A 22,953-nucleotide genomic window follows, 5' to 3' on the forward strand; every position below is an offset into this window, starting at 1 on the left:
GGGGGGGGCCAGGAGTTCTGGCCCTCAGAGCCCCCCATGCCATCCAGCCCCTCTCCCGTCAGGGCTCTGTGCAGCAGGGGATTACAGCCTTTTAATCAGAGGCTGTATGGGAATTGTTTGGTATAGATTACGGGCGTGGGGCACATCCCCAGCAGCGGGGAGCCCACGGCCCCGCAGGCTCCCAAGCAATCTCGAGTCTCGGTGGAGCAGGGATTAGCGGGGGCACGAGGCTGCCGTGCGGGTGGGTGTGCACCCGCCACCGCCTCGTCTGCTGCCAGTCCTTCGACCCTCGATTGAGTTTTTTCAGCTAATCCTCTTGTGTCTCCTCTGTGCTGACTTCCTGCACCTCCAATATCCCCTGTCTGTGTGGTTCTGGGTGCCCACGGCATGGGGCTCTCCCCAGGGCTTGGCCCTGGCCCCATGGGTGCTGTCCCAAATTGGGATCCATGTAATGGGGGGTATTTCAGCCTGACGCAGCATCTGCTGCAGTTTGATGACTCCTTCCACCTCCCCATCACTGTGATGGGGCAGCACTTGCTGTCCCCCTGCACTGTCACTGTCCCCTGCAAGCACCCTTGGGTGCAGCGAAGGGAAGGTCTTTCCACCCTGGCTGTGGCTTCCCCTCCTAATGCCTTAATCCGCCCCTGATCCACAGTGCTCCTGGGGCTGGTCCCACTGACCTTGCAGGCACTGGGACCGGGTGGGCACCTTGGGGCACGAGCTGCCACCACCACCCACCATGGCCTCCTTCTTCACGGCCGCCCTGAAGAGCTTCCAGGGGGGCAAGGACGAGTCACCCAAGGGGGCCCCCAAGGATGACAAGGCAGCTGCACCGCCCAGCGGCGTGGCCCGCGAGGAGTTTGAGGAGTACCAGCGGCAGCTGCTGGAGGAGAAGTAAGGCTTTGCTGGGGCTGGGCGGGTCACTAGGGTCCCCCAACACACCAGAATGAAGATCCCACCCACTGTGGGCTTTCCCCAGGGTGGCACAGGACAGGGACGGGGAGGCAGCTGGGGCAAGAGAAAGTGCAGAGCAGGTGCCCTTCAGTCTCTCCCCCCCAGCATGGGAGGTCCACAGAGGTGCTGGCACAGGGCTGTGTACCACAGGTGACAAGGGGAACCCCCAGGTGTCAGAGCCCCAGGGTAGTTGCAGCCCAGCACCCTTGGAGCCAAGAGATTCAGGGTCAACAGGGGATTGGATTAAGGTCCCACCTCCCCAGGACTGGGTGCTGTGGGAACCCAGCGGCTCAGCACCAGGGAGATGGGAGGCTGCAGGGGGAGCGAGTCCCTGCAATGGGTGCCCTCATGCCTTCATCACCTCTGAATCTGGATGCTGGGGCTGGGTGGGCAGGATGTGGCTCCTGCTCCCGGGCCCCCCTTTTTACCCTCTTGTGGGTCTCAGACCTTCTCCTCCCTCCTGCCCTGGACCTGCTCTGCAGAAAGACCAGGGTGATGTCGGGGTGGTCCGGGGGCGGCTCGGTGAGGGGGGTGATGGTGTGGCACCTGCTGCAGGATCGAGCGGGACAAGGTGTTTGCACGGAGGAAGGCAGAGCGGGCCACGGTGCGGATGCACCTGCGGGATAAGTACCACCTCACCCAGGTAAGAACCAGCCTGTCTGCGGTGGGACCTGGGGGCTCCCCTTGACCCTACATCACCCGGAGCAGCCCCAGGCCCACGGCTGCCGTGATCCCCTGGATGGGAGGGATTCCTGAAGAGGGCAGCAGACGGCCACTGTCTCCATCTGGCCATCTGCCGCCCACTGTCCATCCCGCGTCCGAGTGTGGCACTGGACAGTCCTGAAATCCCCCCGTGTCCCCCAGTACCCTGGGACCGGCTGTTCTCTGCCCCCTGTCCCCCGCTCCACCGCGGTAGGCGCCGTGTCTGTCCCCACCCGACGCCCTCTCCCACCCGCGTGCAGGACGAGCGGGACGATGCCCAGGTGCATGTGGCCGGAGGCGCGGTGGAGCTGCCGCAGGACCTGGCAGCCATGGTGCACAGCGAGGAGGAGGAGGAGGATGGCAGCGCCGGGGCCTTCGCCTTCCTGGCGAAGCTGCGGGAGGTGGAGCTGCCGGCGCTGCGGGACCGCGCGCGGGGCGGCGTGGACCAGGTGAAGGAGAAGTGCGCCCTGATGTAGCAGCGACCCCGGCAGCCCCTGTCCGCGGGAGCCACGGCATGCGGAGGCTCCGGATGCCTTTACTTGGGGTGGGGGTCCCAATACACCTGTTGGGCGTGGGTTTTCTTCCCCAAAACCATTCCCAGTTGTTTTCCCAGGGTGTGCTGGGGTGCAGAATGCCTGGGTCCCCTCCAGCCGTTATGGTCAGGTCCCTCTCGTGATGCTCCTGGTGTGAGCCTCCAGTGGGGCAGGTCCCTGACACTGTTACCCCCCGCAGCAGCCCTGGCGCCGTGCACCATTTGGCTCAATAAACACAGTATTTGCCGGCACCATTCTGGTCGTCCTGCCATCTCCCGCGCCCACACAGTCCCTGTCCTGGTCGGTGAGGGGACGTGATGACAGCGCTGGAGCCGGGCTGTCCCATGTCCCCTGAGCCACCAACCAGCCCAGGATGCTTGGCCACTGGGTCCGTCCCCCCCTTCTGCAGCAGCCCCCAAGCACGGGGGTCAGTAGTCACCCTGGCTATCCCTTGGGGACAGCACTGGGAGGGGGGGTGGAGCATTTACTCCCGTGCTCGAGCATCCTCTGCCAGTGCGGGCAGCAGGGGCATCCCTTTGGCTGGGCCAGGGTGCTCGGCTGCCTCTTGCCTCGCCAGAGACTCTCTCCTGGGCGTTCGGCAGCAGCGCTGGCTTAAATGCCGCCGCGCCGGAAGGCCGGGGGCTGCTGAGATCACTAATACCTGCCTATTTTAGCGAGGTCTAATCTTCCTGAGTCGCCTGTCCCCGAGGACTAAGCTCGCTGAACCCGTGTAAAATGTACGGCCAGCGCTGGCCCCAGCGGCACCTCCCGCCGGAGCCGGAGCCGCCGGGAATCACGCTGTGTGTGCCTGAAAGGAAGGACGCGCTGAGCCGCCTCCGTCCTCCCCACGCCGCTGCCATCTGCTCCGGAAAGGCTGCGGGGACGGCCCCGTCCGGGCTGCCCACGGCCGCGGTGGCCGGGCTGCGAGGGGGCGGCCGGATCCAGCGCAGGTGGGCTGGAAGCTGTGTCACCGAGCTCAGCGCTGTCACCAGAGCCATCGGGCTGAGCCGCCGCGGCTGGAGCACACGGAGCAAGGAGGTCCCTGGATGCACGAGATGCCCAGTTCGCCCTGGAACCCCTCCGGGTACCAGTCCAGGGGCTGGTGGCTGCTGCAGCATCCCAGGGAGCGTGAGACAGGCTCGTCTGGGCCTGACACCGGGCAGCCTCCTGACGTTTGGTGGCACCACTATGCCTGCCGTCCTCATCCATCCCTGCTGTCTCTGCCACCATTCCCACCCCCGTTCACCAGCTTTTCTTCAGAACTTAGAAGATCTCCCTTCAGGCACAAACCCTACCTGTGGGATGGGACCGTCTGTGCCACACCAGTCCCTCACCAGGTCCCTGACATGGTGGTGGCAGCTGTGGCGCCCAGCACAACGCTGATCCCACCCCACATCGCTGCTCTCCCCAGGGTTGGGCTCACCACCAAGTGCCAGCTGCTGGGATGGTGGCACTGAGGTCCCCAGCGAGCTCTGCCACCACCAGCTCAGTCCTCCATCCCTGCTCCACATCAGGGCCCCATCCTGCCCTCTCCCAGTGTTCCCAGTGGGGCTGCATGGGGACTCCCAGCGCCAGCTGGGATTCGGGTCAGGACCCTCCGCCAGGTCTCCTTGGCTAATCGTCCTGCCCCCCCCCCCCCCCCGCCCTCCCCACGCTGCCACCTGCCTCCCGCTCAGCACCCTTTGGGTCACCCCTGCTGCCTCCCCGCCTGCCCAAGGCCTCTTAATGAACTAAAAAAGTGATAAATCCCCGGCCGAGCTGGTCACGTGAGGCCGGTGGCCCCCGGCCGCCCCCCGGCCCGACTCCCGCCTCCGGCCCCACCGCCCCAGTAAGCTGACGCAGCGTCTCTAAGCGTTAGCAGCTTTGCGCGCTAATAGGATTAGGGAGGTTTAAAACTGTCATTTGAGTGAACTAAACCCCCTGATACTCTGCATTGCACCTTCTTAACCAATTTGCCTTCAATTAGGGTAATTGGGAAACTAGCAAAGAAGTATAGCATTAATATTTTAAAGTGATGAAGCGATTATGGGCCTTGGACAAGGAAGCAAATCAATTTGCTATCTGCTCCTAAAAGGCAATTATAATCATTTGGCAAATCAGCCTGCTGCCTCCCCCGGGCGCGGCAGCACCTTGCGGCGGCCGCGGGGCCGGCACGGCGCACACAGCGCCGGGGCCGGGCAGCTGGGCAGTCCCCCGCCCCAAACCCGGCACCCTGGGGACCTCCCTGCACCCCCGGGCCAGTGGGGCACCCTGGGGAGGGCTGTCGAGGGCCATCAGTGTGGAGTACACGGCTCCTGCACTCGTCACAGTGGCCAGCACGGGCACCCGGGCGAGTGGGGTCCAGGTGCCTGTTTGCACCCCTGGCCCCACAAACCACCCCTGCCCCAGGGATGTCCCCAGTACCCCCACAGGCAGCACCTCCCTGCTCTCCCCTGCACTCTCTTGCAGCGCTGCATGGCATGGGGGTGTCCTCCCATCCCCAGGGGCTGCATGGCCTGCCTGTACGTCACACCATCCCTGGTGTGTGGCCTTGCCATCCCCGGGGCAGTGCCAGCCTGTCCCTGGGGTGGTGGCACACTGTCCCCAGGGTGGTGACGTGCCATCCCCAAGACAACATCACACTGTCCTGTGTCACCCTGGTGTCAGACAGGGCAGGTGAAGCTGCACAACCCCAGTGGGGGACAATGGGATGGCCTTGGGGCCCACACCAGGACACAGAGGGGGCTGCGGGGTCTTGCCAACAGCAGCTCTGGTGGGGATGGCACAGATCCACTCAGGGGCCAGCAGCCACCTGGCACAGGGTGCTGGGGTCCAAAACCCCCGCAGTGGCATTTGCCATCTGAAAGGGGAACTGTGGCAAGGAGGGGAAGGGAGTGGGAGGAAGCCTAGACAGGCCCGGGGGCGGCAGCGGCTGCAGGTGGCAGGAAGATGGTTTTTGGAGAAAGTAAAAGTGAGCAAAGAAAGAAAAGGGCAAAATCCACCCCACAGGAGAGGGGCTGTGGGCAGCACCAAGCAATCCCCCAGCACAGCCCAGGACCCCCACCATGATGTCTCCATCATTCTTCAGGGCCCAGGGGCAGCAGTGGGAGTGGGGAGGAGAGGGATGGTAGTCTGCCCCTCAGCCCAGCTGCCTTTGTCCCATGCCCCTTAGGGCCCATGGGCAGCCCCCAGGGATTGTGCCCTTGGCTGGATCCCACAGCTGGTCCCCACAGGGTGTTCCCATGCCTGGCCCCGGTGCTCAGTCCCATGTCCATGACTCATCCCCATGGCTGCTCCCCACACTTGGCCCGCCTTCCTGGTCCCCCGCTCTGGTCCCCATGAGTGTTCCCCCTGCCTGGTCTTCATACCAGGTCTCCAAGGGTGTTCAGGCGGCCTGGTCTCTGTGGCTGGTCCTCACACATGGGCCCACAGCCACACCTCAGAGCAGGTCCCCAGACCGTGTCCACACCCTGGGTCCTCACAACTGGACCCCATACCTGGTCCCCATTCCTGTCCCCACACCTGTTCCCATCTCTGCTCCCCACCTGGGCAGGGCTCTGCAGGCAGCATCACTGGGAGCCACAGGGCCACCCACACTGTCACAGGGCCACCCTCAGGCTCGCCATCCCTATCCAGGGGGGATAACACCCACCACCGCAGCATCCCCATCCCACCGAGGCTTGGGGTGCCTGGCCCAGACCCCATCCCTGGGGCAGAGCCTCCGCAGCCCAAGGAAATCCTGCCCCCTCCCCCTCCATCCTTTCTTCTCCGCTCCCCCTGTTTCTAATTCTTTCTCCTCGCCCGTAATGAGGGGATTACACGGCAAACTCCAGCAGGACGCCTTTGTGGGGAGACAATCTGAGTGGGGAAGGCAGTTCGGGGCTTTGTCCGCCGCTGCCCCCCCGGACCCGTGCTGGGGGGACATTTAGAGCAATTACTTGTCCAGAAAGTAACTGTCAATCATTCTTAAAGGGGAAGGCCTCCAATTAATAACCTCGTCTTAATCCTTTGGACTCATTTCCAATCTGCGGTGCCTTGGTGACATCTGCAACACTAAATAAAGATTCTCCCGAGCCTTAGCACGGCGGTTCTGTGACAAATAAGAAGACTAGAGGCAACTTTGGCTGCCAAAGCTGCGAGATTGGTGAGGTTGAGCCGCTTGTTTGGTTCCCGGGAGGGACCAGCAAAGTTAAATACTCCTGGAAAAGCCGAGTTGGGCCCAGCAGGTAACGCCGTTTTTTTTCCAATTCGGGACAAAGCGCTGAGGGAAGATGCTGAGAAAGGGAGTGGGTGTCCCCAGGGTGTGCCTGGGGTTGGTGCTGGGGACGGGACTGGCACCTTTTCCTGGGGACTCAGAAGCGGGTGCGGGCGCCCGCCAGTGTCACTGGCCCCGAATCACACAGGGCCAGGGGCAGGAGCCACCCATGCTCCTACCGCCCATACCAGGCAGCTTGAGCCCAGGGAACCAAACCCTGGCACCCAGATGGGCTTCCAAAGGCAAAGAACAGGGTGCCAGTGGAAGCGGGGGCTGTCCCTGGGCTGTTTCCTCCACATCCCCTGCGGCCACTTGTCCTCACTGATGTTCTGCTGCTTTGCAGTACTGAGGAAGTGAGGTTTTTTACTCACTTTGACCAGGGCTCAGTGTCGTTTCTGTTGCTTTTTTGGGCGTCTTTACCAACAGCTGTCCCCTCCCCCTGGCTAGCAGCCCCCACAGGAAAACCATGGGCTGATGCATCAGGGAGAGAGGGGGGGAACAACTCTCCTGAGGTGTTGGGTCCTAATGGTTGCCAGCGCAGGTTTGCAGCTTAAGGGCTTAAACCCAAAAATTGCTGCCAGCACGACAGTGGCTGCAGGAAGATATCCTTCGGGAGCCGGAGTTTAGCAGTGCCCCCGCCCCCAGCTCAGTGTGGCCCGTTTCCAGGCAGGATTCCCAAACACTGGTGGGAAAGGCTTGGGATTTCTGAGGCCAGTCCCTGGAGGATGGGGAATATGGGGTGGTTGGTGCTGATATCCTCCCAGCCTGATCTGTAATGGTCCCCCCTTCCCCACTCAGGGACATCTGTGCCCCTGACCAGGCTGAGGCAGATTGGGGTGGGGGTCCAGCCCTTGGCCCCATCCCGCAGGGTCCGGTGCTGCCGCCCTGCTGCTGGGTCACTGCTGCTCTGGTGTTTTGCTGGTTTTGGCTCATCTGTGCTCCCAGGTCGGAGTTTGCTGCTCCCTGGGGAGTTTTTGCGTCCTTTGCTTTCTGATGGGGTCGGGGCTGAACCATGGGGCTCCATCTCTGCATCTCATCCTTGTCCCCCCACCATTGCCTCACCTCTTCTCTCCTCCTGCTTGCCCCATCTTATCCCCAGCCCTCCCAGCCTCTCTCACTCATCCCCCCCAGGGCCCATCTCACCCATTCCCATTGCCCCAGCTCCTTCCAGCTCCCCCCCCCCCAGCTCCGGCTCCCCCCCATTGCTCCATGGGACCGTGGGACATGGCTGGGCAGGGCAGACAGGGATCCTGATGGGATGCTGGGTCCCTTGGGGGGTCTGTGCCCCAGGAAGGTGCTCTGGGTGCTCAGCCCCCTTCTCTCCTCTCCTTGCAGGTGTGGAGCTGCACAAATGAGAAGCAGGTAAGTGCGAGCAGGATGGCAGTGGGGGACCCCATCCCCTCCCTGTGTTCCCAGCCCCAGGACACACTGTGATGCCCACACAGTGATCACAGGGTCCCTGTTCCCCCCAGCCCCCCCCCACCTCTGCCTCAGGGCACCCCAGGGTGCAGCACCCAACACCTCTGTCCTGACTTGCAGCTCCCCTGAAGCTCCCTGAGACTGCTGGGCTGGACCCAGAGCCCCCAGGGCTACAGACACCCTGTGAGGGGCCGTGGGGCTTCGGGGGGGCTTGCAGCTCCCAAAGGCACACATGCCGTGCTGCACTCACACTGCACACACACTGCACACACACTGCAGACACTGCACATGCTGCACTCACACTGCACACACACTGCACACACTGCACATGCTGCACACACACTGCACTCACTGCACTCACTCACTGCACTCACACCACACTCACTGCACTCACTGCACTCACACTGCAGTCACTGCACACACACTGCACACACTACACTCACTGCACACACAATGCACTCACTGCACACATTGCACACACACTGCACTCACACTGCACTCACTGCACACACACTGCACACACTGCACACACTGCACACACACTGCACTCACACTGCACACACACTGCACACACTGCACACACACTGCACATGCTGCATACGCTGCACACACACTGCACACACTGCACACACACTGCACACACACTGTACATGCTGCACACACGCTGCACATGCTGCACACACTGCAGACACAGTCCCCAGGCATGCACCGACTGCACTGGGCACACTGCTCACACCACACACCTGTGGCACACGCTCTGAGCACACCACAGCAGCACCAGGCACACGCTGCTCGTGTTGGGTGCACTGCACATGGACACAGCACACGCTGCACAGGCACTGCACATTGCCACACGCATGCACGCACTGCATGTGCTGCACTGCACGGTGTGTGCCACCGGCTCTGCATGCGCCGCTGCTGCATGTGCCGTGGGCACTGCACACGCTCCACACACAGCTGCACACACTGCACCGTGTGCCCACAGCTCCCGTGCAGGGGTCCATGCTGCGCCCCGCACACACTGTGCTCCTTGCACACCCACAGTGCTGTGCACACCCTGCACGAGCGCTGTGCACACGCACTGTGCCGCGTGTGCTGCGTGCACGGCACACAGGCACTGTGCCCTAGCACTGCTCCCGTGTGGCACAAACAACCCCCACACCCCCATCCCCGCACGTACACACCCACACTGTGCCCATGCTGCACACCTTCCACCGCATGCTCAGCCCACTGCACACCCCCCCCACACACCTGTGCCTCACTGGGAGCACCCCTGAGCACCCCTGGGCACCCACCCGGGTACAGGCACAGACGCGGCCGCCGCGGGCACACTGCGCACACCCCCACGGCACACATGGGCACCCCCACACAGACACCCCTGTGTGCACAGCCTGGGCAACACCTGACACCCACCCCCTGCCTGCTGCCCTCTAGGACCCCCATTTACCGCCTCCCAGCATGAACCCACGCTCCTTTTCTCTCCCCACTCCCATTAAGGCATTAGGTGAGTCTTTGCTGGCGGGTCTGGGCAATGCGCTGCCTTCCCCTTGCCCCAGGATTACGGTTTTCTGCCCCATTTCCATGTCTGCCGACATCCTCATGGTGGAAAGAGACCCTTAATCCTCTGCAAATACTGCAGGAAGATTTCAGATGCCGGATAAAAAGCTTAAAGATGAAACGTTGCAAGGGTTGAAAATGCTTATAAGCGTCACCAAAATGGTTATTAGCCGGGGGACAGTGCCAGGTCACTCCCGCCCAGCCTGGGGACTGACACTGGGTCCTCCAGCGTTCCAGGGCCAGCCTTCACCATGGAAGAGGCTGGACAAGAGGAGCTGGGCAGGAAGGAGGAAATTAACCCAGGCTTGGTCCCCCCAGGCCAGGGCAGAGAGAGATCAGGTCGGCTCTCTGTGATGGCACTTGCATAAAATTCTCCACTTTAGAGGAAATCTGACTTTTAGCACGAGTGGGTTCATTGGCCTGGTGGCATCTGACAGCAGAGCCAAGCGTGAGGCGCCCTTTGGATGCTGGGTCAGTCCCCAGGGCTGTGGATCAGCCCCCAGGACACCCCAGCCCTGGGATCCTCTGCTGTGGCAGAGAGGATTATGACTTTGCATAACCTGTTCCTAGAGCCACCCTATCTTCCCATCCCTCCATTTACTTGTCTGTCCGTCTCTGGACTGGGGACACGTGGGCTCCAAAGACCCCACACCCCTCTGACTCTGCGGTGCCCCTGCAGGTGCCACCATGTTCCTGAATAAGTGCGAGGGGGACCTGGGTGAGCTGCGGAAGCCAGGGGACGGTGAGGGCACCCCACCAGCCGCTGCCGAGGAGGAGCAGCCCAAGAAGAAGCACCGGCGGAACCGCACCACCTTCACCACGTACCAGCTGCACGAGCTGGAGCGCGCCTTCGAGAAGTCCCACTACCCCGACGTGTACAGCCGCGAGGAGCTGGCCATGAAGGTCAACCTGCCGGAGGTCCGCGTGCAGGTAGGGAGGGCAGCACCCCAGCACCCTGGATCTGTCCCTGGGCAGTGTCAGAGGGTCCCAAAGGTGCTGGAGAGCTCTGCTCAGCTCTCAGCTCTACTGCCAATGCCTCCTTCTGTGCCTCAGTTTCCCCATTGCTCGAGGTGGGAGCGGCATCTCTGCAGAGCCAGCTGCTCCCAACAAAGACAGAGAAAGGGTTTAATGGCTAAACCTTGTTCCCCCATGGGGTCCCAGTTTGACCCACAAGGTCCCAGTTGGGCCCATAGGCCAGAGGCTCCATTAGGGCACAGAGATGATTTTCAGAAACGTTTGCCCCTTCTGGTGGTGGCTGCTCCCATCCCTCCTGCTGATCACACGGGAAAGTGGCCAAAAAACCCACCTTGGCTGATAGTGGCCCCTTCCAGGTCTTTTGGGCTGGGAAAGCACAAGATCCTCATGTATTTGAGGGTTTTAATCTTGTTGGAGCGGATCAGGAGGGCAGCGGGGCTGGGGATGTTTTGCACCTTAGGCTGCAGCAAAAGGCTCATGGAGGGACAGCAGAGCCTGGGAAGAGCCTGGGGTCCCACCAGTCTGCTCCCCACCATGCCTGGACTGAAATCAGGGGTGAAATCATGAAGGGAGAAGGGGTCAGGAAGCTGAAGTGACAAACCCTGTGAACCAAAGGAGTAACTCCCATACAAATGAACTGAATTCCCCAGGCCTCAGCCCCAGTCAAGACAATGCAGCCTTTTTTGTGGGGATCCAGACCATACAGACACCTCTGCTGAGCTCTCTGAGCAACAGCCAGTTTCACAGAATCACAGACTCGTTCAGGTTGGAAAAGCGCTCTGAGACCCTCCAGTCCAACTGTTCCCCAGCACTGCCAAGGCCACCACTAATCCATGTCCCTAAGTGCCACGTCCACATGTCGTGTAAGTCCCTCCAGGAATGAGGACTCTACCACTGCCCTAGGGAAGAAGTTTCCACCAATATCCAACCCAACCATCCCCTGGCACAGCTTGAGGCCGTTCCCTCTCCTCCTGTCCCTTGTTCCCTGGGAGCAGAGCCTGACCCCCACCTGGCTGCCCCCTCCTGTCAGGGAGTTGTGGAGAGCCAGAAGGTCCCCCCTGAGCCTCCTTTGCTCCAGGCTGAGTCCCTCCAGCTTCCTCAGCTGCTCCTCATCCAACTTGTGCTCCAGCCCTTTCCCCAGCTCTGTTCCCTTCTCTGGACATGCAGTTTGCACCAGTGCAGCCCAGTGTCCACCAACAGCCGTGACCAGCCCACAGAACCCTCCCCTTTCCCACCCAGCCATTCATCTTTCCTCCCCTTTGCCTCCTGCAGCAGACCCTGTGCCCTGTGTTGCTCTGGGGACAGGAGGATCAGCACTTTAATGAGCAATTCCCATGGGGCCTGACGTCACCGCTGCATTTGGGCCGCCGGTCCCTGTCATTCCTGCTGGGTCTTGGCGCAACTGTGGCTGTTTAACTTATAAAAGCTGTGACCAAGGGGCTGGGAAGGTCAGATAGCACTGTCCCATGGACTGCTGGGAATCTGCAGGGCCAGGGTGCATGTTCCCATGGAGCAGAAAGGGGCTGTGTGCTTACACCTCTCACTTTCCATACCTTGGAGATGTCCTTGGTCTCTGGGGCTTGTGGGAGAGGTCTGGCAGAGGTGCTGGGATTGCTGGAGCCCTGTAGGGCAGCCCTTGTGGGATGGGACACCCCCACCTCAAGCACTCCCTGTGGGGCACCCCACATGGGATACTGCAGAACGGGGCACTCTGCCTGGGGCAGAGACATGGGGCACCCTGTATGGGACACCCTGTATGGGACACCCTGCATGGGACACTGCATGTGGGGCACACTGCAAGGGTCCAGCTGGGCACAGTGAGCTCACCTTGGCTCTCACCTTGCAGGTCTGGTTCCAGAACCGACGAGCCAAGTGGAGGCGGCAGGAGAAGATGGAGGCCAGTTCCATGAAGCTCCACGACACCCCCGTGCTCTCCTTCAACCGGCCCCCCATGACCCCCAACGTGGGGCCCATGAGCAACTCCCTCCCGCTCGACCCATGGCTGACGTCCCCCATCTCCAGCGCCACCACAGTCCACAGCATCCCCGGCTTCATGGGAGCCCGCAGGCCCTGCAGCCCCCCTACGCTGGGCACTCCTTCCTCAACACCCCCCCACCGATGGCGCAGGGCATGCAGCCCATGGCTCCTGCGCCCTACCAGTGCGGCACCCCCTTTGTGGACAAGTACCCACTGGAGGAGGTGGACCAGAGGAGCTCCAGCATCGCCTCGCTCCGCATGAAAGCCAAGGAGCACATTCAGACCATTGACAAGACCTGGCAGCCCATTTGATGAACGCTCCCCTCCGAGCCCCCCGGCTGCCGCTCCTGCCCCCGGTGCTGGCTTGGCCCCGTGGCCGTGGGGGAGGACAGTGGGTGCTCAGCAGGACCAAAGCTGGCACTGAGCAGGGATGCCGGGCTGCGTCTTCCCCACACTGACCCAGCACTGGTGGTGTCAGGGGAGTGAGTTGGGGTGCTGGCAGGACCCCACGGCTGGGGGGAACACTACAGGAGAGCCCCTTTGCCTCTCTGAGGCACCAAGATCAGCTGAGGACTTGGCTGAGGCTCAGGCATCCCACTGTGCCACCCATCACACCCCAGTTGGACACCTCCTTTCTCCACAGCCCCTCCCCTTGCCATTACTATTAATTTTTTTTTTTTTTTAATGCTGCAGATTTAAACAAAACTGAACAGAAAGCTCTAGTTTTGTAGGGAGTACTTGGGGGGATGTTTTAGCTGCGTCGGGGCACGCCGCCGGTCATGCCGGGAGATGCACCGGCGCCGAGAGCACGGGTGTATTGTGAGTAAAGAGATAAGCTGGACGGCTGCCTCATGCTGGAGTCGGGCACTGCCGGGGCCTCGGTCGTGCCGTGCCATGCCGTGCCCTCCTTAGCACTGTGGGGCTGCCAAGCCTCTGCCAGAGAGGAGATTTCTGTGGGGGCATGGGAGCACCCTCCTGCCCTGCTCCCTCGGGCCGCTGCGTGCAGGGCTGGGCCAGGTCCAGGCACAGGTGATCTGATCCAGCCCCAGCTGGGACTGGCTTGTGCTGCTGCACCGTGGCTTCAACAGCTTGTCGCAGGTCACCTGCTCGACTGTCCCTTAGGGGCTGTGCCCGCTGCCCCCTGCCCTAACACTCCCGGAGGTGCCAGTGGCAGAGAGCTGCTGGAATTGTGCTGGTGGGAGGATGGGTAGCAGTGGGACCCCCGAGGCCCCTGGCCAGGGCTGGTGAGAGGAGGGGGCCGGCTGTGAGCCCTGGGGTCACCGCAACAGGGTTGTTGGGGCACACCAACGCGCGGCTTACGCCTTGCCAGTGTTTCCTGCCAGGTGGGAGCTGGGCGGTGGTGACATGGTGCCGTGTCCTCAGGGGTCCCCACAGTGGTTTTGCAGCTCCGGGGGACCCCATCTGCCCATCCGCCGGAGCTCGGGGCACAGCCAGTGTCACTGGCACCCTCACTGATGGCAAAGGCCAGCATGGCCCCAGCACACGGCTGAGTCCACAGTGGCTCTGAGGTGCTTAAGCACAGCAAGACAGGGGGGCTTATCCCTGGGTGAGCGGGTGCCCCGGGTCCCTGGGATGCCCTGAGGTGTCCTAGGTTCCTGGGGTGCCCCAGTCCCTGGAGGAGCCAGACGAGGGACAACCTTCCCCCCACCAAAACAAGATGTTTCCCCAGAAAATCTTTCCACTTCGGACCTGACAACAGCCCCCAGCCGGGGCTGTGCTGGGGCAGCCCCATCCCCACCGCGTTCCCCCCCGGCCCAGACCCCGCTCAGTGCCAGCACCCGCGCCCGCAGCCCCCCCCAGCCCGGGGTCTCACCCCGATCCGAACCCCCCGGGGCGGACCCTGACGTCCCCAGACCCCCGCGGTCGGGCGGGTCTGGCCGGGATGCCAGGGGGCCAGGCGAGGCACTGACCCCGGCGAGACCCCTTCTCCTTGTGCCCCGTCCCCCGGCTGCTGCTGCTCGTCTGTTTCGTTAGCGACAATTAAACCTTTAACAGCCCATTAAACGCATAATCGATGCTCCCCGGCTCCCCGGCCCAGCTAATGGGGTGAAGCGCCCCAGCCGAGGCGAGCTCCGGCCGGCAGATAATGAAGCAACGGCTGCGGAAGTAATGGGGTTTGATCCGGGGGACGGGACGCGCTCAATGGGGGCTGCGCTTTTCACATGACATAATTGCCGAGGCTGGCCCAGCCCGGGCACCCCTCGGCCTCCCGAGCGCCAACAAAGGCCGGCTGGCGCCGGGAGCGGCAGCGCCGCACCCCCGGCTCGTTTGATCGGAGCCTAATTGGGGCGAGGGTGCTCCCCCAGCCCGGCCCGCAACCGCCGCCCGAGAGCGCGGAGGGGCCCCGCGAGGAGGATGCGTCTCCCCGGTCCTTGGGGGCTGGGGTTGTGTGAATTATGGAAACGAGCTGTTTTCCATGGGGGTGGCACGGGGAATGTCGGGGTTCCCTCACTTGGCACCTCCCTTCCCTCCCGTGGGTGCGCTGCACCTCCTGCGGGAACGGGCAAGATTTCTGACCCCAAAAATGCCATTTAAACGCAGGGAGGGCGCAGAAGCGCCGAGCCGCCTGGCCGGACCGCTTTATTGGTGCTTTCCCCGGTGGATACCCACTGGAGACTGCCCCAGCATGCGGGGGTTTGTGTGGGAAAAATCCAAGCAAAAAAATCATTTTTTTCCCCTTAGATCCCAATCCTGTCCTGAAATCGTTCACTGCCCAGATGGGGCCGGTTGCTGGGGTTGTACTGTGAGGAGTGGATGCTACTGGGAGCGGGGGGGCACCGGGGGGTGCTCCCACCCCCTCGTGGCCGAACAGGAGCCCTCCCGCTCCCACCCCCTCTAATCTCCTCCCGCGGGATTTGCCCCCTAAGCTGCTTATTTCTCTCTATTTCTCCCGGGCCTGAACGAACCTAGCCCTGCCCCGGCACGACACCTCGAGCCCGCTCAGCCGTGGTCTCTGGGCACTCTGCCCCTGGCACTGCCCGGCGGTGGCCTGGCATGTGGGGCTGGCACTGCCCAGGGACGTGGGACTGGCACTGCCGGGGGATGTGGGGGTGGCACGGCCATGCCAGAGGACGTGTGGCTGGGGCCAACAGTCCTTGGCACAGGCCAGGATGGAGCTCAGCCTCTGTGCACATCACCTCCACCCCCTCCATCCCCTGGCCCCCGGCAGGACAGACAGACATGGTGCCAGGGCACTGCAGTGATGGGGGAGGGGGCCACACTGTCCCTCTACAGGGTGTGGGAGCTGGGGCCCTCGGGGCTCAGGTTCTCCTCAGGGGTGTTGACCCACGAGCTCCCCACCACCCCCCAGCTCCTGGGGGGAGAGGAGAAGAGGGGCTGTGGGGCGGCGAGGGGGAGGCCGCCCGCTGCAGGTTGAGCTTGGCGATGAGCGGCCGCCCCACGTTCACCCGCTGCCGCTCCTCCACAAAGTCGTCCATGCCCTGGTAGCGATACTGCAGGCAGATGGTGAAGGCCAGCTCCTGCTGCGGGGGACACCAGCACCATGGGCTCCTGTCCTGGTGCAGCCATGGTCACGCTGTGCCCCCAACACCAGCCCCTGCCCACCATGGCTCTTACCTGAAGCTTCTGCAAGCCACAGATCCGGCTGTAGAGGCAGCAGGAGGGGCAGCCGAGGCTCCAGACAGGTGCCAGCGGGCTGCCCACCTCCTCTGGGCTCTCCTTGTTGGTGCACTTGAGGTCCACATCCAGCTCCTGCCATGGATGGCATCCATGTGAAAACCACCACAGTTTCCCCCCCAGTTCCTCAGCGTTGCCCTAGTGGGGACTTCAGCAGCTGCTCCCACCTCAGGAATATCCGTGAGCCGGGCCTCACAGTTGGTGATGTCCTTGGGGGCAGCCACCACACGCGTGTAGATGATCATGATGTTGGAGAACTCGGCGGCGAAGCCCAGCTGGACGCTGACACCGCAGTCGAAGCGAAGGTGCCGGCTCTCTGGCAGGACTGGGGAGGGGACAGGGAGCACAGGGCTGGGACCTGCAGGGGCTCAGGGCTGGAGCTGTACCCACAGGTGAGGTGGCCGCGGGGTCACCCCGGAGCACAGGTGCCAACGTGCTCCTGTCTCCAGGCTGGTGGCTCTGTGCCGACAGTTTCTCCTCCAGGTGGGAGGAACCCAGCAGATGTTCGCAGCCTCTCTCTGCTCCTTGGGCTGTCCCCCCTCTAGATGCCAGCTTGGGACAGGGTGGCCATGACTCACCGTGAGCCTTGGCCCACTGCAGGTTCCTGGCAGAGGACTCATCCTGGCCCGGGGGGCGGATGGGGTCTGTCAGAGCCCGTCTCTCTGAGAGGTTGCTGCGAAGCTCCAGTGCCTGCCGTCCCCGCGTGATCTCCAGAGTGCCCATGTCTGTGGGGGCACAGGGGGTCGGCGGGGGCCACCAGGGGGGTCACTGTTCCCCACTGCTCCTCACTCACCCTCGGCCACCTTGTCCAGCAGCACCGTGATCTTCTCATCCTCCATCAGCCAGCGCTTGAGGAAGGTGACGAAGATGCCGTTGGAGAGCTCACCCTGGCTCAGCTCATAGGCTTCGGCATCCGCACACCTGCGGGGACAGGGCAGTGTTTGGATCTGTCATGGGGTCTGGCACACCCTGGGAATTGGCCCCCAACAGGATGACAGCCCTAAGGAAGCCAGAGTTGAGTGCCCAGAGCTCTTCCTGTTCCCATCACAGCATTTGGCCACCATGCTGGGGACAGGTGAGAGCATGGCCAGATCCTGGATGCTTTAAAGCATCACCAGCCCAAACCCCTGTGTTCTGGAGGAGTCTTGGGGCTTCATGCCAGCAGGTGCTGCCCAAACCCAAGCAGTGCCATGGACACCTCCCTGCCTTGTGAGGGACTGGGGGCTGCTGCTTGCCCAACCCCTCCAGCATCGAGGGTGGAGGGATGCAGGCGTGGGGGTCTGAGCCCCTGCCCTGAGCCAGGCAGGGAGACTCAGCCCCACTGCCTGTGCCAGGGGATGGTGGGAGGGAACCCACGTGGCATAGCCGAAGACGATGTTGGCCGTGACCTCCAGCACCCCAACCTGCGGGATGACGTCGTCGTTGAGGTTCCTGCAAGAGAAGAGAAGCTGGACAGAGTGAGAACCTGTCCTCCCCCAAAACCCACCCCAAAGCACACCAGACCTGGAGGGCTGCTCTGTGCTCCTCTGCCCACCCATTACAGCATTTGCTAGCTCACAGGGGCAGTGAAGTTTTGGGGCATTTAGACACAGACAGTGGGTTTAGATGGGACCCTGGGGGTGCTCCGCTACGCTCCCCCGGGAGCCACCACCCACAGGTCCCTGTGCTGGGCCCTCCCCGAGTGGCAGCTTGTCCCGAGGTGGGTGGCAGGGCCGGGTCACCTCTTGCGGCACATGTCAAGCAGGAAGATGTTGAGGCCGGTGCGGCGCTGCTGCATCTCCCGCAGCACCCGCTGCACGCACAGGCAGTGCTCGGACGTGTAGGCGCTGGGTGCGTCAATGGGCACCATGAAGCTGTTGCCAAAATTTTCATAGCCATGCCCAGCATAGTAGAGCAAACCTGCTGGGGGAACAGAGGGCAGGTGACATGGTGGTGACATGGTGGCATCCCCTGACCTGCCAGCACCTGCTCCTTGCCTGGCTGCACCCCAAGACTCCACCAGCATAAAACCACCCAGTTCCCCCTGGGCTGGAGCCGCCCTGGCGGGTGTTGTCGCACCGTAGACGCCCTTGTCAAGGAGGAGGAGGAACTCATCGACGGCCATCTGCATCTCGGCCTTGCGCAGGTCCAGCAGTGACACCACCTTGAAGTCAAGCTGGCGGAGGAGGGCACCGAGGGCGTGAACATCCACTATGGGCGCCTGCAGCTGCTTGTGGTGCAGGTAGTGCATGTTGCCGATCAGCAGCGCCACTTTGTCCGTGGCTGCAGGGATGGGAGAGGGAGGTGTTGTTATGGAGTGGGACACTCCTGCTCTCCATGTTACCCACAGCCCACAGAGGTGACACCCAACTCTGGCCAGCATCACTGTCCCTGGGTACCAAGGTACCCTGTGGCATCCCTGCCTTGCTGATCCCCAAACCCTCAGGTTACGGTTAAGGGTTAGGGCTGGGGATTTGGGTTGAGGGTTAGGGTGCTGATCTGCTCTCCTAATTCAGGTTAGGGTTGGGCTGCTGTTTCACTCTCCCAGTATGCTGCACCCAAAGCGTCCTGGCCAAGTAAAGCCTTATGGGGTGACAGTGGTGACAGTGGTGACAGTCAGAGCCCCCCAGGGCCACCAGCCCCTCCTGGGCAGGCTCTTACCGTACAGCTGTCCAGGGCTGCCATGCTCTAGGGAGCCTGGGAAGAGAGAAATGCTGTGCCATGGCCCTCCAGTGCCAGGGGAGCACAGAGGGCAGAGCAGCATGACCTGTCTGCTCTGCCCCCACCTACCTCCATCCCCCTCTGGCCAGGAGCCTCCAGAGGTGAAGAGACGCGGGCCTGTGGCAGAGGGGATGTCAGGGACCCCATGCATGGCATCACCTCCCGGCATGGGCTGCAGTGCCCCCAGAACTGTGGAGCAGCCATGAGGGCTTTACTGGGAACAGAGCAGGTGGGGGGTCACAGAGGTTTGTCTGGGGCCCTCACCGATCTCCACGTCCACCTCCTGGCTCCACACCTCGTGGAAGAGGTTGAACACACGGCAGGAGTAGCTGCCCCGCTCGGCCGTTGTCACCAGCTTCACCTGCCAGCAGGACAGAGCAGGAGGCTGGGGCAGGGTGCCAGATGATGCTGCACTGTGCCACACTGTGCCATGCTATGCCATGTTGTGCCATGCCGAAGTTTCATACCTGGAGCTGGGGTGCCTGTGCCCCTTCCACGGGGCGCCGGTTCCTGAACCACTGGTACTGGGGTGGGGGGTTGCCAATGGCTCTGCACTCCAGTGCCAGCGTGTCCCCCTCGGCCAGCCGGCACGGCCGCGGCTGCTGCAGGATCTGCAGCCCTGCCATGGTCAGGCAGTAGCCACTGGCTGGGGAAGGGACAGGGTGGCAAATTAGGCACCCAGCCATGGCAGCACTCTGCAGAGCTGCGCCAGGCCCCAGGTTCTTCCCCCACAGGTCCTGGCACCCATGGCTGGCATGAGGCAGCAAGCGTGAGGAGGACACGGGGCATGTGGCTCCTCTGTGGGCACCATCACACCAGCAAGCCCAGAGACCTTCGCAGCTGAGCCAGGGCATTACATGGCAAATGATACCACTCAGGACCCACCACTGTCCTGATGGGGTGAGAGGTGCCCTGCAGGAGATGTCCCAATCCCAGTGGGGCAAGTGGTGCCCCATGGCAGCCAGCCCAGGGACACAGATCTCGAGACCCACCTGAGCTGGGGCTGCTGCTCTTCTCCACCTGGACGTGAGCCCACCTGGAGAAGGTGAAGGTGGCCCCGCAGTTCACCCGGCAGATGTACCACTCGGGCTGGCCTGCCAGGGTGGCCGTGTTGATCAGCAGCTCTGGGGATGTGGCTCCAGGCACCTATGAGAGGGGAGGAGGTCAAGGAGTCATGGGCTCCCTCTTACTCGTGCAGGTGCCCTCGCCATGGACAGGGTGTGGGGGCCCTGCTCAGTGTGGCACAGTGGGACCTCACCTCCTGCCTCCCACAGAACCATTGGTACGTGAGCCCCGGCGGGCCAGTCGCGCAGCAGGTCAGGGACACCTGTGTCCCCTCTGCCACCACCTGTGACTCGGGCTGCACCGTGATGCGGATCATGTCCTGGACTGCAGGAGAGGAGAGACCAGCCTGGACTGAGTCCCCTGTCCTGCATCACCCCATCCCATCCTGCCCCATCCCCACCTACAACAGATTCTCCTCTCCCAACCCAGCCCATCTTATCCCATCCCACACCTCTGTCCTGTCCCAGTCATCTCATCCTACTTTGTCCCATTGGTATATTCATTGCTATCCCATCTACCCATCTCATCTTGCTTCAGTTTATCCCTTCCCACTCTGCTCTATCCTATCCTATCCTATCCTATCCTATCCTATCCTATCCTATCCTATCCTATCCCATCCCATCCCATCCCATCCCATCCCATGCTGTCCATATCTGTCCTGTCCCATCCGATCAGACCACATCCCATCCTATCTCATCCTGTTGCATCCATCCAACTCCACCCTGCCTGCCCAGGACCTCACTACCAGAGCAAGACCCCCATCAGGAACTGCTGTTCTTCACCCCCATCCCCATTTCCTCCTGCTGAGCCCCTGCCCCCTGGTGCTCCCCTCCAGCCCCCCGGTTCCCGCTGCCCATCCGTACCGGCGGAGCTGAGGACCCGGCAGGCCTGTTCGTGCCCCATGCGCTCCAGGCAGCCCAGCAGGTACCTGAGGGTGCAGTCGCGCTCGGCCAGGAGCTGCAGCAGGCACTGTGTGGGGCTGCCGCGGGGCTCCAGCACCTTCAGCGAGCACATCTCCAGCTCCTCCGCGCTGCAAGCGCCCGCAGCCGTCAGAGCCACAGCCCCGTCCCTCGGGGCGGGTGGGAGCCCGGCCAGGGGCCTCGGCGGTGCCCAGCCCGGGGAGGGAACCGCCCCGAGCGCCCCTCGCTCGGCCCGCGGCAGAGCTGGGCCCACGTGCGCTTGTGACCCGGCCGGGGACAGCCCCCGGCAGTGCTCCCCCAGCCCTACCTGCACTTGAAGCGTTTCTCGGCCCCGGCCAGCTCGGCCAGCTTGCGCCAGCCCCGGCCGGCGTTATCCAGCAGCTCACACAGCCGGGCCACCACTTCCTCGCCCAGCGAGCCGATGGGCATGCTCCAGTCCCCCATCCCTCCTGGGGACGCCGAGGGGACAAGCTGTCAGTGGGTCACGGGGTGACAGGCACCCTTGCCCCACCGGACCCCTCTGGGCACAGGGTGGCTTAGGGGGCAGAGCAGTGGGATCACTGGTGTCAGGACAGCTCCCGGCAGGAGCCTGAGGAGGTGCTGGGATCTGGCTGGGCAGTGCTGCTGGATCTGGCCACCAGCAGCCAGCCAGGAATGACACACAGTCCCACTTGGAGCTGGGTGGCACAGGGGACCCTGCTCATTCCCCCAGCCTTGGGCAAGGAGCCACGGTACTTTAGCCCAGCCACAGGAAAGGGACCTTCATGGAATGGGGGTCCACGGAACTAGAAAGAGGGGATGGCCCCCGTCACCTTCTTTGTCCTGTCAGGTGACACAGAGAATGGGGCCCCAGTACCCCTCTCCTTCTGACAGAGGCCCCAGTGGGGCAGCAGCAGCCCCCTTGCTGTCACCAGGCCTCTGGGTGGTGGCTCTGGAGCCACCACGAGGGGCCTATAGGGCAGAGGGTACATGGGGGTCTTGGGACTGGGACCCAACTCAGCTTGCCCTGAGTCCTGGGAAAGGTTTCCATGTGACATGAACCACCTGGACAGGGGCAGCTCCCTCCTCCTCCCTTCAGGTCCCTTCCCAACAACCCACCCCAGAAGGGCCCTTGTCCTCAGGACTGAGCTGCCCAGAGCAGCTGGGTGACACTCACCCAAGCAGGGGGCTCCAAGACCAAGGACAGGGATCCAGGTGCTCCGTCTGCTCACCTGCTGCTGGATTTGGGGTCTGGACACACTGGGGGTGGCGAGGGGAGGGTGAGCTGCAGGCCCGGCAGGGATGGGTGCTCACCGCGGGATACGGCCGAGCCCCATCGGCTGCGAGAATGTGCGCTGAGCCCCACACAGAGGAAATGAAGGTTGAGTCCAAAATCTCCCCGAGGCCCCCGTGCTGCAGCACAGCACTTCTGCTTCCCTCTGCCTTCCTTCCTGTTGTGCAGCACATGGGCGCAGAGCTGCCACCCCCCGCCCACAGCCCCAGGGGAGCTGGGCACGGCTCAGCCCTGTCACAGGGCACACAGCACCGGGGACACCGCTGGGCCTGGCAGAGGCTCCACTGTCCTTTCCTCACTACAGGAACCCACATGCACCTCTTTTCTCCAGAGCCCAGCTCAAGCCCAGAAGGAGCTGCAGGGCAGCGAGTCCAGAGTGGAGGTGAACTGAGGTGACAGAGGCACCTCTCTGGTTTGCCCAACATGCAGACAGAATCAAGGCTAGCGGAAGCTGCCGGGCTTTGCCAGGCTGAAGCAGCCCAAGGAGAATCAGGGATGGGGCAGTAAGACCCCCATTGCTGTGGGGAAGACCTTGCCTTCACCATCCAGCCCAGCCAAACCCTGGCATGCCAGCACCACTGCTCCTGCTGCTGGAGGAGGAACATGGTGTCGAGGTGGCACTGCAAAGGGCCACCATGTCCCCTCCCCCACTTTGCTTGCTCCCCACAGCACTGCCAAAGCCTGGCCCAGATCCTTCCACTCCTGGGAGCACAGGCTGCTCAGGCCCCGAGATCCACCGGCCAGGGATGCAGTGACACGGGTGGGTCATTCCCCCACCCCACGTGCCCACGGAGCCCTCAGCCCCAGCTGCTGTGGCACAGCCGGTGATGGAGCAGGGAGCAGGACCCATGTGCAGTGTGGGCTCCCTCTACGACCCAAAACCTGAGCTTCTGTCTTAACAAACAGAGAGACCTTGTGGCCTGTGTTGCCTTAGCCTTTGGCATGGATGGGACCTGCACCAAGCTTGCAAAGGATCTGGTTTGTCAC

General features: G+C 62.8%; 3 protein-coding genes across 3 annotated transcripts; 2 read left to right on the forward strand and 1 right to left on the reverse strand.

Moving 5' to 3' along the window:
• The first annotated feature begins 18 nt into the window (after window positions 1-18).
• Window positions 19-2,440, forward strand: LOC104696913 (complexin-3-like). Its single transcript, XM_039566283.1, has 3 exons — window positions 19-894; window positions 1,510-1,597; window positions 1,917-2,440. The coding sequence occupies exons 1-3, from the start codon at window positions 740-742 to the stop codon at window positions 2,130-2,132; spliced, it is 459 nt and encodes a 152-aa protein (XP_039422217.1). The 5' UTR covers window positions 19-739; the 3' UTR covers window positions 2,133-2,440.
• A 1,415-nt stretch (window positions 2,441-3,855) lies between these two features.
• RAX2 (retina and anterior neural fold homeobox 2) lies at window positions 3,856-14,376 on the forward strand. The gene is given in 5 exon segments (XM_039566282.1): window positions 3,856-6,394; window positions 7,759-7,785; window positions 10,079-10,329; window positions 12,221-12,428; window positions 12,431-14,376. Coding segments are annotated over 3 exon segments (684 nt in total). The 5' UTR covers window positions 3,856-6,394; window positions 7,759-7,785; window positions 10,079-10,086; the 3' UTR covers window positions 12,664-14,376.
• A 538-nt stretch (window positions 14,377-14,914) lies between these two features.
• Window positions 14,915-22,103, reverse strand: LOC104696963 (mucosa-associated lymphoid tissue lymphoma translocation protein 1-like). The gene is given in 19 exon segments (XM_039566284.1): window positions 14,915-15,737; window positions 15,740-15,854; window positions 15,949-16,083; window positions 16,176-16,333; window positions 16,587-16,733; window positions 16,802-16,929; window positions 17,365-17,439; window positions 17,730-17,907; window positions 18,067-18,270; window positions 18,649-18,684; window positions 18,778-18,825; window positions 18,973-19,069; window positions 19,176-19,268; window positions 19,270-19,354; window positions 19,697-19,854; window positions 19,967-20,097; window positions 20,637-20,803; window positions 21,001-21,142; window positions 21,850-22,103. Coding segments are annotated over 18 exon segments (2,229 nt in total). The 5' UTR covers window positions 21,138-21,142; window positions 21,850-22,103; the 3' UTR covers window positions 14,915-15,600.
• Between the last annotated feature and the right edge of the window lie 850 nt (window positions 22,104-22,953).

The sequence above is a fragment of the Corvus cornix genome, chromosome 28, assembly GCF_000738735.6.
Source record: "Corvus cornix cornix isolate S_Up_H32 chromosome 28, ASM73873v5, whole genome shotgun sequence".
Classification (NCBI taxonomy): Eukaryota; Metazoa; Chordata; class Aves; order Passeriformes; family Corvidae; genus Corvus; species Corvus cornix.

What these genes read in the sequence shown, in the direction of transcription:
- LOC104696913 (XM_039566283.1), top strand. Translation starts at nt 740, where the DNA reads ATGGCCTCCTTCTTCACGGCCGCCCTGAAGAGCTTCCAGGGGGGCAAG. An exon ending in CGGCAGCTGCTGGAGGAGAA is followed by an intron (nt 895 to 1,509) that starts GTAAGGCTTTGC and finishes CACCTGCTGCAG; the next exon opens with GATCGAGCGGGACAAGGTGT. An exon ending in ATAAGTACCACCTCACCCAG is followed by an intron (nt 1,598 to 1,916) that starts GTAAGAACCAGC and finishes ACCCGCGTGCAG; the next exon opens with GACGAGCGGGACGATGCCCA.